Source organism: Otolemur garnettii, unplaced genomic scaffold (genome assembly GCF_000181295.1).
Source record: "Otolemur garnettii isolate 467f Iridium unplaced genomic scaffold, OtoGar3 scaffold00011, whole genome shotgun sequence".
Lineage (NCBI taxonomy): Eukaryota > Metazoa > Chordata > Mammalia > Primates > Galagidae > Otolemur > Otolemur garnettii.
In genome coordinates this window covers 783744-797921 of record NW_003852406.1, presented here as the reverse complement: position 1 = coordinate 797921, position 14178 = coordinate 783744, and the positions used below count along the sequence as shown (strand labels likewise).

The following is a 14178-nucleotide window of genomic DNA, read 5'->3' as shown; positions in this document are numbered from 1 at the left end:
TTCATGTTTATATGGATGGAATTAGAAAATGTTCTTCTTAGAAAAGTATCTCAAGAATGGAAGAAAAAGTATCCAATGTACACAGCCCTATTTTGAAACTAATTTATAGCTTTCATAGGAATGTTATAACCTAATTATAGCCTTAGAATATGGGGACTGGGATGGGGGAGGGGAGGGGAGGGGTGAATCAGTGGAGGGAGGGTGATTGGAGGGGTCACCTCTATGGTTTATCCTACAAGGGTAGAAGTGAATCTTTCTAAAAGCAGAGTATGAATGTCTTAACTCAATAACTAAGAAAATGACATGAAGGCTACGTTAACCAGTTTGATGAGAGTATGAGAGTATTTCAAAATGTATATGAAAACACCACACTGTACCCCGTGATTGCATTAATGTACACAGCTATGATTTAATAAAAAAATCTTAAAAAAAAAAAAGTTGTAACCAATGTGTTTTCAGTGTGTCCAGAGTACTCATTTTAGGTACTGGAGATTTAGAAATTAAAGCAATTTGCTTGGGCTGGCAGTGCCCTGCTCAGTGGGCAGGGCAGCAGCCACATATACCCAGGCTGGGGGGTTTGAGCTCTGCCTGAGCCAGCTAAACAGCAATGACAACTGCAACAACAACAACAACAAAAAATTAACCAGGCGTTGTGGTGGGTGCCTGTAGTTCCAGCTATTTGGGAGGCTAAGTCAGGAGAATCGCTTAAGCCCAAGAGTTGGAGGTTGCTGTGAGCTATGATGGCACTGCACCCTATTGAGGGTGACATAGTGAGACTCTGTCTCGAAAAAGAAAAATACAAAACAAAACAATTCAATTGGGGATATTTTACACATACAGCTGAAAAAAAAAAATTCTCTTCTTCTTTGGGGATTATCTTTTTGTTCCCTGACAGTGGGTGATCAGTCTGAAACCAAGAGCATATGCCCAGTTATGTGATAATTTAATATTTTTCAACATTGGGGGAAATTTTCACTGTAGTGGCTTTATCCCTATCCCTAGGCTCATTTTCAGGAAACTAGATCATACTATTGAATTGTCTTGGTCTTGACACTCTTGACCAAGAGAACAATGGAAACACCAATGAAAAAAATCAGACACACAGCTAGGCCCTTAAATGCCAGTGCCATTTTGGCTGGCTATGATGGCTGAGATTATTTCCACTGTCTTTAATCTCTTTAAGATAGACCACAGCTACAAGAGAAAGGAGAAGCAAAGTCACTTCTTCAAAGGTAGGACTTGTTATATTGAGAAAATTCACTTTTTAAAAGGTGGGGGGAGACACTGGGTGTGGTGGCTTACACCTGTAATCCTAGCACTCTGGGAGGCAGAAATGGGTGGATCACCTGAGCTCAGGAGATCGAGACCAGCCTGAGTGAAATCCAGACCCCATCTCTACTGAAAATAGAAAAACTAGCTGGGCGTCATGGTAGGCGCCTGTAGTTCCAGTACTAGGGAGGCTGAGGCAAGAAAAAACTTTGAACTCAGGAGTTTGAGTTGCTGTGACCTCTGATGACACCAGGGCACTCTACCCAGGGGGACGGAGTGAGACTGTCTATAAAAGGAAAGGAAGGAAGAAGGAAGGAAGGGAGGGACGGGTGCCTGTGGCTCAGTGGGTGTGGTGCTGGCCCCATATACTATGAGTGGCAGGTTCGAACCCAGCCCCAGACAAACTGCAGCAAAAAAATAGCCAGACGTTGTGGATGCCTGTAACTCAGGAGGCTGAGGCAAGAGAATTGCGTAGGCCCAGGAGTTGGAGGTTGCTGTGAACTGTGACACCACAGCACTCTACTGAGGGCAATAAAGAGAGACTCTGTCTCTTAAAAAAGAAATGAAGGAAGGAAGGAAGGAAGGAGGGAGGGAGATGAGAAACCACAGAGACTTTTGCAAAGGGGTGTGGCTTTCCTGCCATCCTTAACTGGCATGCTGTCACAGAGGAGAGGATTCTGCTCTGCTAATTATTTCATATTTTCACAAGTTGTCATTACCATAACAATCTCATTGTCCTCAAAGCTCCCTGCTCTCTATTCATCCACTTCCTTGCTCTCTGTTATTCTTGAATCCAGGGAAGAGAAGACAAAAGAGAAAATGAGGCTTTCTAGCTTTCTGTGTGTCGCTCTTAGAGACACAGAGAAGAGTGAGGCTGACGCAGCTTCTGCTGCTGAGTCCCTGCTCTGAAGTCTCAGCCACTTACACCCACCCTGCTGGGCAGCAGCCCCAGCTACTCTGCCTGGATCCTAGTTCTGTTCTGAGGTGACTCTTTTTTGCCTTTCGGTATTTTCATAATTTACACATTTTATCAGTTTAGTCTCAGATCTCCAACTGAGAAAAGCAAATACTCTGTTTTCAAACCTTAGAATCCAAAAGACATCAAGGTTGATTACAATCACTGGCATGTCCCTTGTAGACAAGTCAAACATTTCAGGAGTTTGTTTTCAATGGGGAAACAGAGACTTTATCTTTTCTTGAGACCAGATCATTAAACAAAGTCAGAGGCTGTTTGCAAGATTTTCTTTTTCTTTTTAAAAACAAATTTAGAATACAAATTGACAGAGAATTCTCAAAAATGTTTTGAATGAAGCACATTTCAAAATGAGATGTCAATTTTAACACTGGTAACCATTTTTTTTTTTTTTTTTGAGACAGAGCCTCAAACTGTCCCCCTGGGTAGAGTGCCGTGGCATTACAGCTCACAGCAACCTCCAACTCCTGGGCTCAAGCGAGTCTCCTGCCTCTGCCTCCCAAGTAGCTGGGACTACAGGCGCCCGCCACAACGCCCGGCTATTTTTTGGTTGCAGCCGTCATTGTTGTTTGGCTGGTCCAGGCTGGGGATTCGAACCTGCCACCTTAGGTGTACGTGGCTGGCGCCTTAGCCGGTTGAGCTATAGGCGCCGAGCCTGGTAACCAGTTTTTAACAGCTGTGTATGTTTCTTTCTACACTCATGCATGTGTGTGTATGTATTTAAAACACATTGAATTGCATTCTTCAATTTCAGTATTTTGCTACTTTCATTTATTTATGATGAATACTTCTGCAAATGAAGCAAACATCATAAATTCAATCCTTTCTACTTCTAGAGATGGATTCCTTAGGTAATTGGAAATAATAGTTCAGTAAATCCTGAAAATCTCCTGGGATTATTCAGGAGGCAGCCTTAATTGGGGCAGCCTAAAGAGGCTATCTAAGGTCTATAAAACATTAATTTTTTTTTTTTTTTTTGGCTGGGGCTGGGTTTGAACCCGCCACCTCTGGCATATGGGGCCAGCACCCTAGTCCTTTGAGCCATAGGTACTGCCCGGAACCTTAAGTTTTCATCTCATTTTTATAAGACACTCCAGTTCTGTACTGACCAACAAAGAGAGGCTGCCTGGCGCTGTCTCTCCATCTCAGATAGCCCTGAACTTTGCAGCTTAATTCATATTCTAAGAGCTCACCAAAACCCAAGATTTTCAAATTTGCAAAAGTACCCTAAAGGTTCCATTTCCTTTTTATCCTTACCAAAGCTGTCTCCCAAACCCAAGGAATGCTCCTTCGAGAATGGTTAAAGAATGCTATGGTCCTCTTATCCAGGAATCTGATTTGCAAATGCTAAGAAGTATTTTCTTTTTTTATGGTATACTTATTAGCATTAATAATTGCAAATGGCTGGCCCTGCGACCTGACTTAGGACAAGATTGAGAGAGTCATCAAATTTGTTTTCAACACACCATTTTGTGTGCTTGCTGTAATGCCTTGTGGAAGGCCAGGCAGTTCATGATCAGAAAATGCTTTTTATGATAATAGGACTCCTATAGCTCCCCAGACATAGGAAGCAATAGGAAAATTACAGCCATGCTAAGTCTCAGTATACAAACCCAGCGCAATGTGAAGAAATTCCAAACTAAGAAAGAAATGAATTCTCCCCAGAGACCCTCTAAGACAGCCCACAGATGTAGACCTGGCAGGATGCCTGGAGACTCAGATGGGTACAGTTTGGACACATCAGGTGAGTTTTTTGAAATGTCTCTGAATTCATCCTCTTTGGTTGCTTTCAGCCTACACTGTGTCAACTCAGTCCGCATATTTTTTTATTTCAAATAATTGATTTGGCATGTTCATTATGATGGCCCAGCATGGGACTGATTTCACTGAATGTTGTGTTTTTTATTGGCGATTTGGCTCATACCCTTGGATCCTCTAATTACTCTACCTTTTTTGTTTCTCCTCATTATATATGAAGTGCTGGAGAGAGGCCATCCTCACTGATTGAATGCTGATATTCCATTTTCAGCCCTCTCACAAAGGGTGTTAGCTTGTACACCAGGCGTGAGGGTGACACTATGTGAGTTAGGCCTGATTCGTGAATTGCTTGTCATTTACATTTCCACAGTTGTCACAGCCCTGCTGACCTTAATTTCTAGACCTTGAAATTGGGAATGACAAATCTTATCCTTTTCCTGGAAAAAATAAAAATGTGTGTTGGGGATTAAGTTCAAGGAGAAGCCTGTCCACATAAACCAGGCCCGGGGGCTCTGTTAGAGCCAAAAGACATGCTTATCCTAATTTCCGAATAGGAAAACAAGCCTCCAACTAGATCTGTGATTGATTGAGTGATCAATTCTGAGTCCAACTTTCTGTGAAGAGCAAGGACAGATAGACAAAATGTACGAGGCATGTCCCAACTTTTAATTAGAGTTAAATACACCGTGGAATTGCTGTATTGAGAGTCTCAGCCTGATTGCTTAGGGTTGTGCCAGCAGCAGCGGGGACCTTGTAGACTGGCGCTGTCCAATGTAGTAAGTACCTCAGGGCCACTGGGCACATTTCAGTTGCTCAGTAGCCATATACTGGACAGCACAGATACAGAACCTCCATCAGTACAGAACATGCCATTGGATAGGGCTAGTCAACACAGGTGAATCTTCCCTCTCAATACTACACTAACCAATTTGAAGTCAATCTTTACAGTAGTATGGGGTGGGTCCATCTCAACAATGAAGAACACTCACAAACTACAGCACATGTGTAACAAATAGGAAATTCTCATCCTCTCCTCCTTTACTTCACCAAACCCAGCATAAGAGCCTAAGAGGTACTCACATACATGTTACAAAGAGATTTACAAACCAATAATCAATAGCTAATTTTAAAAAGAATTATATCCTGAGACAGGCGCTGGAATGATGCTATTTTCCTTTATAAATTCTGGTTGATTCATGGTCTGAATGTCCGGGATGTTACCTCCCCTCTCTATCATCTCACTTTCCTTCCCGCCTAAGAATTAAAGATTGATTTTACTACAGGCCCATTGCTCTCTGTTTACGGCATCACATCTATTTGATAAAGAATGCAATCCTGGCAGAGATTTAAGTGTTTTACGTGTTAAATATGCAAAAAGGGTAAACATCAAATATAGATCCAAGCTAAATGGCTAAAAGAGCATTGTTTATCATGCCTTACTCTACTGCTGATCTCACATACATCTCACATCTAGCAGGGAACAGGCCTCACACAACCATAAACAGACAACAAGCCAAGCTATTGAATGAGTAATAGTTAAGCAGAGCATTCATAAAATAAGTAATAGAATTACGAAGTTGACAAGGACCATAGAACTGTCAGAGAAATGGATGTCAAGCCATCTCTTCTCCAAAATGAGCAAAATGAAGGAGGGAGACGTTGAGCGACCCCAGATCACTTGATGAGTGAGAGTCAGGATTAGAACTCAGCTCTCCAGACCTGGACTCAGGGCTGTCACGGGTACTTTGTTCTTTGCTCTCCTCTGACAAGGAGGATGACAGAGACCAGGAGGGAGGAGAGGAGAAAGTTGGCCCCTCTCCCATGGCAGGGAGATGAGCCTTTCGGGCAGTGGGCCATGACACAGTGTCTTTCTTCTTACATTGTCTGAGCATTTCAACTGTTCCATCTGGCTTCAGAGTTGCCTCTTCCCAGAGTAACCTAAATGCCCAGTCAAGGGGATTTCGGCAGCTAGAGCACGAATGTCCTGTCCTCGTTAGTTCGTTTTATTTGTACCTTTCCTCTCTGGTTTCATGTGTCCACTGTGTGAAGTCCCCAGCTCCTTTACCCCACTTCTCTCAAAGGGGATCTGAGCATCATCTGAAGGATTTACAGATGTGATTCCAGGGGACTCTTCATCCCTTGAAAAGGAAATGGAAATCTACCTTTCAGTTCACGACCTTCATTAAATCATCAGAGATGTCCGTGATGGGAAAAAGCTAAGAATTCTACAGGGAAGGAAAGAAAGATGCATTTTTTAAGAGGAAAAAGCAAATCACTGATCCTAGGAAATCGATATACTGACCATAGGTGTGGTAAGTACCGATTTAATGGAAATAGACCATACAAAATGAAAGGTAAAACAATTCTAAATAAGTATAGGGAAAAACAGGTTTGAGGATATATTTCCCTTAATTATTTCTTCCTTCACCTCAGAGTTACACCCTGATTTCTGCAGGTCAGTGCGATGGGAGACCCCTTCTAGCATGTTTCCCAGCACTGCACTGAGGTGTGGGCTACACAGACGTCCATTGCCGGGGAGGGGAGGGGCTTGGACTGCCAAGGTCAGGCTTTCACTGCTGGCCCAGCCTTGTTGTGTGCACGGCTATGGTGGGGCCGGGAGCTGTGAGAGGAGCCCAGGGCCTCCCACCAACCTTCTCCTCTCTCCCCAAGGGCTTCTTGCACCCTCTTCTTTATGGCTCTAGACTAGAACATCCCATGATAGGAATAAAGACTCCTCCTGATAGCACTGAACTGACACTGAACTGCAGCCCCCTACACAGATCTCACCGTAAAAAAAAAAAATAAAGCTCAAAACAGGAATATGGCCATTCCTGCTACTCACCAAAGCAAGGCTCCTTCACAAACACGGCCAAGCCAGAGGTGCCGAGTTGCATTTGGCCAGAAGTAGCAGCTAGAACCCAGAGGGCAGGGATTGCTACAACCAGGCCTGTGTCTCTCAGAAGTGGCTGGACAGCCTCCACATCCATGGGGGTGATGACAAAGGCCACCTACTACTGACCTGCTGAGGAAGAACCGCCTCCATTTCAGGATTCAGGGAAGCTAGCTCCTACCGTATCCCATTCAGGATGGAATGGAGAAGCTGCAGATACCAAACACTAAGAAATGTGCACAGGAACTCTATTAGCATATATATATATATATATATTTTTTTTAAAGTTAAGTCATATTTATTCTTTTTAAAATTTCATTTTATTTATTTATTTTGCAGTTTTGGGCTGGGGCCGGGTTTGAACCCACCACCTCCAGCATCTGGGGCTGGCACCCTACTCCTTGAGCCACAGGCGCCGCCCAGGCACTTACAATTTTGAACTAAAATTACATTAAACATGGTATGTGGCAGTATGAATCATGAATTTTAAAAATGCCTGCTGAGCTAGATATTTGTGTCAGGCACCCCTGTGTCTGCCTGAAGCACTTGACCACTGCAGTCCAGGTCAGCTGGTTTTCTGAAGCGTTTCTCAGTCTTTTTTTCAGGGCTCTGGCCTTTAGTATCAGCCTTGCAAGACAAGAACGGTGGCAAAAACTTGACCAGGTAGCAAACGTTCCAGATAAGAAGTTTTTGGCAGAAATTGGAAAAGAAAACTTGTTAACTGCTGTTGGCTTGAAAATATTTTTAAAAAATAGGGTATGTTATACACCTCCTCAAAACCAAGAGACAGGATGTGATTTGTATATTTTATTTTGACTTTACATGCGGTGTTAAAAACCCAAAGTACATATTATTTACACATCCACAATACAAGTTTACAAGATATCTATACATGTTAAAGTACTCTATAAAACAGTATAGAGCCACTTCACTTTAGGGTTACTTTTTATGCCGTACCATTAAAAAAGATACAATCTGTGTTTACCTTTGCACAAATGGATAAAGCATTTAAAAATTAAATTATCAGGATAGAGACTAGATTTAATGTTAGAAATTTCAACATAAATACTGATAAAACTCACATTACGAACTACGAGGCAGCACAATGTTACAAAAATGTTATCGGGGGGGTCACATAAAGTTACTGTTCTGTTTTACACACGCTGAGATTAATATTGGTAAGGTGAATTCAAACACATGTGTGTTGTTGGTGGTGGACTGAGTTGTTTTACCATTGGTTGGTTTAATTTATTATTAATCTGTAACATTTTAGTTGCAGAGCTGAAGTGTTTCAAAAACAGAAGTTTTAGCTTTTGAGCTTCTAGAGATCCCAGGAAATCATGTTCCTTGCAAAACGATGTTCTCAAAGGAAAAGAATAACTGTTATCAGTATTGCACATTCTGTAGAAAAACGATCTGGTCTTCTACAACCTGTCCTCCCCCCAAGTAATAGATAACCATGAATGTTATCACAAGAAATCAGCGGAAATTGTTTGCCTGCCTAAGTCAGGAGCGTTCCTCGGTCTTGGTACTTTCTAGATTAGGTTCAATAAACAACTGTGTGGTGTGCGGCGTATGAACTGAAATGGCCATCAGGGTTGCACATCAGCAGCTGTAAGTGGTTTCTGCCAAACTACGTATAAATGACTCTCTATGGTTTCCGCAGGTGCCACATTATCCGGGAAACCTCATCTGAGTTCACATTATCGATGTTTCATCCTTAGGAAAGCAGGAGTGGAATGTTTATCATGGCAAAGGATGTAATGCGGCTATCAGGGTGGAGTGTTTAACAAATTAATCGTTCTAGGTTTTTTTTTTTTTTTTTTTAAATGATATTTTTAAAAGTCTTTTCAGGTGCTGGTTGGAAAACATTTACAACTGGCACTCCGTAAATAATGTGCTCTATTGAAAACACTTGACATATTTTAGTACTTCTATCATTCTCATGAATAAGGCACAAAATGCACAGATTCAGGTAAACTCACATGTGGTATTTACAGTATATTGTCATTACCTGCATGACTTAGGAGAAAACTCGCACGTAACACGACACGGACAACATGATTGCACCACTGTTAGGTTTTCACAGACTGTTTCTGTTAAGCCAATTACACTTCCTTTCAGATGCGTTTCTTCTGTCTTTTGTTTTTTTTAATTTTTTTTATTTTTTATTATTATTTTTTTTACCTTGGGGGTAGGAGGAGTGAAAGGAGGAGACATTTTACTACATGGGGAAGAAAAACAAACACAATTAAAATAAAACTGTATTAGTGTGTCCAAGGTTAAATAGAGTGACTCGGGCTTTGACTCACAGTGGACAGGTAAATTTTACTACTGCATACTGGTAGATAAATCAAGGATACCTCTTACTATCTCGATCTCCTCAAGCTGGCAAGACTGGAATAGACGTTATAACGAATAGCAGCACAGTATTACTTGCAACTCTTACATTCTGGCATTGGGTACCACTCAATCACGTTCACCAAGGTCACGGTCAAAGGAGCCTTGGTTTCATTCCTTTTTCAAAGCTGAACCCAATGGACTGCTGTGGGAAAAAGTTACGGTCTTCTTGTTCAGTCATGCTCAATGTAAACAACTCCATAGCACAGAAAGATGCGATGGGCATCTACACAAATCCTAGTGGGCACAGAACACACGCACGCACACACATGCACACGCACACTCGCAACACAGTTTGTGGGTGGCATGGAAAAAATGCCACACATGAAAAAAAAATGCTACAGTTTGGGTCAAAGATTGAATTTTCAGCAAACTGCTTGGTAATCTACAAGTTCATTTCTTTGAGACATTACCTTTTTTTTTTTTTTTGACATTTGTGCAAGAGGCAAGGTGAATGCATACATATTAAAATGTTCACATTTAATGGGAAGACCACACAGAATGGCAGTCTTAATTGAACCCATTTTCAAGTATTTGTTCACAGATTCTTCTGAGTACTGTATCAGCTCAGCAGACTGGTAAGGTAGCCCCTGGGAGCTACGCGTCTCTTTAGCTTCAAACAAAAGAAATGGAATGACCAGCACCTTCCTTTGTTTTCAGGCAAGTACACAGAAGGCTTGCTGCAGTAGCTACACGTGGCAAGTTCTGATGTTGCCAAAGTCAGGAAGAGTTTCTTTGGCCACTTGGTTCTCTTAAATACAAGCAAGTCTCTTTTCTTAAGGTACCCTCACAACATCATCCTCTCAACAACAGGGACAGGATAAAGCCACACGAGAATAGCACACTTGAGGCCTAGTACGTGTATTTGTTTAGTGGTCTGACAGATGGGGTCTGAGGAACAAAGGAAGGCTTTGGTGGCACATCAGGTTTTAAGGACGGTGTCCTCTTTAGCCCCGTCCTAGGAAGGGTGCCATTACTGGTGTAGCTGCTCTGTCTGGAGAGGGAAGGCTGCAGATGGACACTCACTGGAGCCCCCTGAATATAGTCCACCTTCGCCCCCGTGGGGGTGGGCATATATCCTCCTCGGTTCATACTAGGCTGTCTAGATAACAAAACACCATTTGGTGAGTTTAAGTTTTTAGGCATAGCAGATATAGAGTGCCTCTGGGAGGAATTTTTATGATAACCCCTTTGTCTTTCCAGAGAAGTCATCGGGACTCCAGGAGTGGTGGGGACATCCACTCGCTTAGTTGGGCTATTTCTGGGGAGAGTTGAAGGAGGGGAGTACAGAGATGCCTCCCGGTTAGGGACCTTCGGGGGGACCTCAGACATAGGTCCCACGGGATCCAGCATGAGGGTCTGGTGGGCCATTTGGATGTCTCCCATGATGGCTTTGGGGTTGCTGTTTGGGTCATTTAGATGCTTCAGGAGATCGTTGAGGGTATTTCTGGAGTCCACAGAACGCCGGTGATCTCTCTTACTGGATGACTTTGTGAAAGGATGATCAATGTTTTGAAGCTTCTTCTCAGCTTTATGAGCATTGGAGTTTGAAAAGGATGTGTTGTAGTCATGGGTGGCATTTGGAAGAACAATGGCACTGGGGATGTGCCCATGACTTAGTGGGGAATGAGGAGGAGGACTAGAGGGAAAGAACTGAGGGGTTTCTTTCCTTGAAGCCCCATGGCCGTGGGCCTTGTCGGAGTGGCTCTTCATGGCCTGCAGGGTCTTCTGGTGGAGCACAGGTGTAGACTCGGGGGTGGGCAGGGCAGCCAGCTCTGGAGGCTGCCCTCGATGGTCCGTGACCATGGATTTAGTGTCTCCATTGGGTGGTAGCTCTTTCCGACTGGTCAGCAGGTTACTATATAGTTTAGGGGAATCAATATTCTGCTGGTATTCCTTGACTGGACTGTCAAAGAGACCATTCAGTTTGGCAAAACTTCCGCTGGAGTCTGTGCATGACTGGGCCGATTCGGCATCTTTATGGATCTTCCTGTTTTTTCGAACAAACATGTCTCGATAGCAGTATACCGCCACACCGGCAATGAATGCCCCCAACACAAAAGCGGCAAAGACACAGGTGATGAGGACGTTCATGTGGACCATCTGGTTGGACTCTCCGGACTGGACCTCCCATCGTACACCTGCAACAGACACACGGGATAGCGTGAAGGAGATACTTTTTAAAAATAATATTAAACAGTAAACGTCTTTCAATAAGCCAACACCACCTTCACATGGTCCATATGCTCAGCCTGGAGGGTCAGGTAAACTCCAGGGCTCCATGGATTATATTTTGTTTATAATAAAAATAGGATTCCCAGAGATCTATCTGACTACTGCTAGTGCCAGCGTAACTCTAATCTCCCACTGCTCTGTATTCCTCTCCCAGCCTCTCTTAAACAGTTATATACAACATTAGGAATTTTAAGTTTCTGCCTACAAAATAGTTAGAAAGTGAACATTTCCTCAACAGCTAATTTTAAGCTCATTAAACGTATTATCACATGATAGTCTCTTAATTCCTCTATCAGGATTAAAGGGTAACTGTTGGTATTGGGGAAATGTATGAATGCGTGTCAAGATGTATTATGCTAAAAAATTATTCTAATATAACTAGGCTAACTTAACTAAAATCAAAACACATCATTTTTTTTAAAAGTATCTGCTTGGTCACTGTAACCTATAAACACAGACTTTCGTGTTTGCTTTCCTTTTTTTTTTTTTTAATATAGTCTTGGGATGAAGCGCTCTTGAATTTCCTGCCATGTAAGACATCTAGACAGTCTAAGGAAACACAGTATGCATTTATGAAGTAACATCATTAAGTCATTTAGAGATATTTGAAAATATTTAAATTAGACCTAGAAAAAGAAGAGTTAATTAGTTTGTAATTATTGAAATTTTCAGTGCAACCACAGACATCTAACAGCCAATCAAAGAAATGTTAGTCTAAGAGGTATCCAAGTCTGTTACATGCTATTGGCACAGCTATCCCAGAGTAAGGTAAGTCGGTGATTTGAAGATTCTGCTGCTTTGGGTTAGTACTAAGGCCTTTGCACATTAGTTGTTTATAATCAATGTTCAGGGTTATGGAATTCAATGGTATTATGAAAGACTAGGAAAGAAAAGTAGGAAAAAAAATGGCATTATTAAAGAAAGCAAAGCAGAAAGAAAAATGATTATAAAACTGTTTACAACAAAAACATATAAAACTAAAATCAAAAGACGTAAATCATAAATGACAATGCAGTGCCATAAAAACTGATTGGAAACCTGATACCATAGTTCAGTAAGCACTAAATAATAGATTTTTCTTTCTGGGGCAATATATCTAATAAGCTCATTCAACAAGCAGCTATTTTATAACTGCTTCTATTATGGGCTGAAAATGATAGTTATGGACAAACGCTCTGTTATGTTTTATTGCTTGCGGCATTCAAGCAACTTACAGCTCACATCTCCTTTTCCTACACATTTGGAATCAAAGCTAAACAAGAAATTGGGAAAGGCTCCTAGACAAAATATCTGATATCAGGATATTTGCAATTAATGAGTTTTGTTTTTCTATGTTGCTGGGGTGACCCTTGAAGTTCTCTTCTATCTGGCAGGCTCTCGGCTGCTTCAGACAGAAATCAACACAGATTAGATTGTCTGAGTGGCTGCTTCACCAACCCCTTCTTTAACAGCTTTCCACCTCTTTCATCTTTTAAGGAATGCGCTCAGATAAAAGCACGGGGATGCGCAGAGACTGTGGTCAGGGGAGGTGGACGCACAGCCGTAGCAGCTCCTCCGAGGTTCAGCTCTGCAAAAACCACACACTCCTCGGCGCAGTTAGGGATCAGGTTTCCACGCAGTTAGAGATGAGTTCCCTGGAGAGGCCTTACCCTTTGGGATACCTGATAAAGGATCAGTAAAATCAGAAGTGTTTGGGTCATCTTGAACTACAAATTTCCGGGAGCTCGTCAGTTTAGGTCTCCAGGTATCAACCACTTTAGGTGTAATTTCTGGGATACTTGCCATTGTGGTAACAGAAGATGAAGATACCTCCATGTCTGTGGTGGCAAACAGATTTTTATTAACATGGGTAGTGTGAGCAGATCTGATTGGTCTGTTGCATTTTTAAGTAAAGTTTAAGTAAATTTTATGAGAAAGCTTGTTCTAGGATTTCGCAAAACACACCTGAGAAAGAGTACATCAGGTTCCTTTCTTGTATAGGACTAAAAATTAACAGTAAAGACATAGTAAACAGATTTCTAAATCAAGACGCTCAGAATGTTCCTCTTGAAGCCCCCGTGGTTGTTAATGATACTTGTGAAAAAGTTAATACAAATCCCAGGGCACAATAACTGCTATTTTCTCATTCTCTTCTGAGCAAACATTTTAGTTCTTTTTGTGTATTAAAAGAGCACTTTCAGAGATGGTTGGAGACTGGAGAGCCTGCCTTGGAGCAGCTACAATATAACTTCATCTCGAAGTTCCTGGAGCGGATAAACCAGCTCTGCAAGGGGCTAGTCAGGTTTACCGTGGACCTCCCGTCCACTTGCAGATTATCCACTGCCTGGAGGCCCTACCATTCATGGTAAAACAGGAAAGCAGGCCAAAACTACACCTGCACCCTCCAAAATGCCTAGGGAGTTTCTTCCAAAGAAGTAGTGGTAACTAATGCAAAAGCAATGGTATTTACAAACCGAACAAGGGCGTTCCCATAGATAGGATCTGCCATCTTTTCCCCCCTACGGAATGAACCTGCTGGCAAGTTTAGAAGCAGCAATAGGACCAGGACTTAATCCTTTTAGCATGTCTATTACGAATTCCCAACAATTTTGCTCTCGAAACGTAAGCATAATGCTTATAGGCGAAAACCTCGGAGACCCCAGTTCAGACTGGC

At 42.2% G+C, this 14178-nt stretch overlaps 1 protein-coding gene across 5 annotated transcripts in view; it reads right to left on the bottom strand.

Moving 5' to 3' along the window:
* Positions 1 to 7684: 7684 nt before the first annotated feature.
* Positions 7685 to 14178, bottom strand: part of SEMA6D (semaphorin 6D) — a 55690-nt gene continuing 49196 nt past the window's right edge. For 4 of the 5 annotated variants that reach the window (XM_023510122.1, XM_023510121.1, XM_003784326.2 and 1 more), the window contains 2 exons: positions 13175 to 13342; positions 7685 to 11431 (listed from right to left, as the gene is read on the bottom strand). In XM_023510122.1, the coding sequence (XP_023365890.1) occupies positions 10143 to 11431; positions 13175 to 13342 (1457 nt within the window). In that variant the 3' untranslated portion in view covers positions 7685 to 10142. The remainder of the gene's footprint in view (positions 11432 to 13174; positions 13343 to 14178) is intronic. The other variant, XM_023510123.1, reaches the window with a different exon arrangement.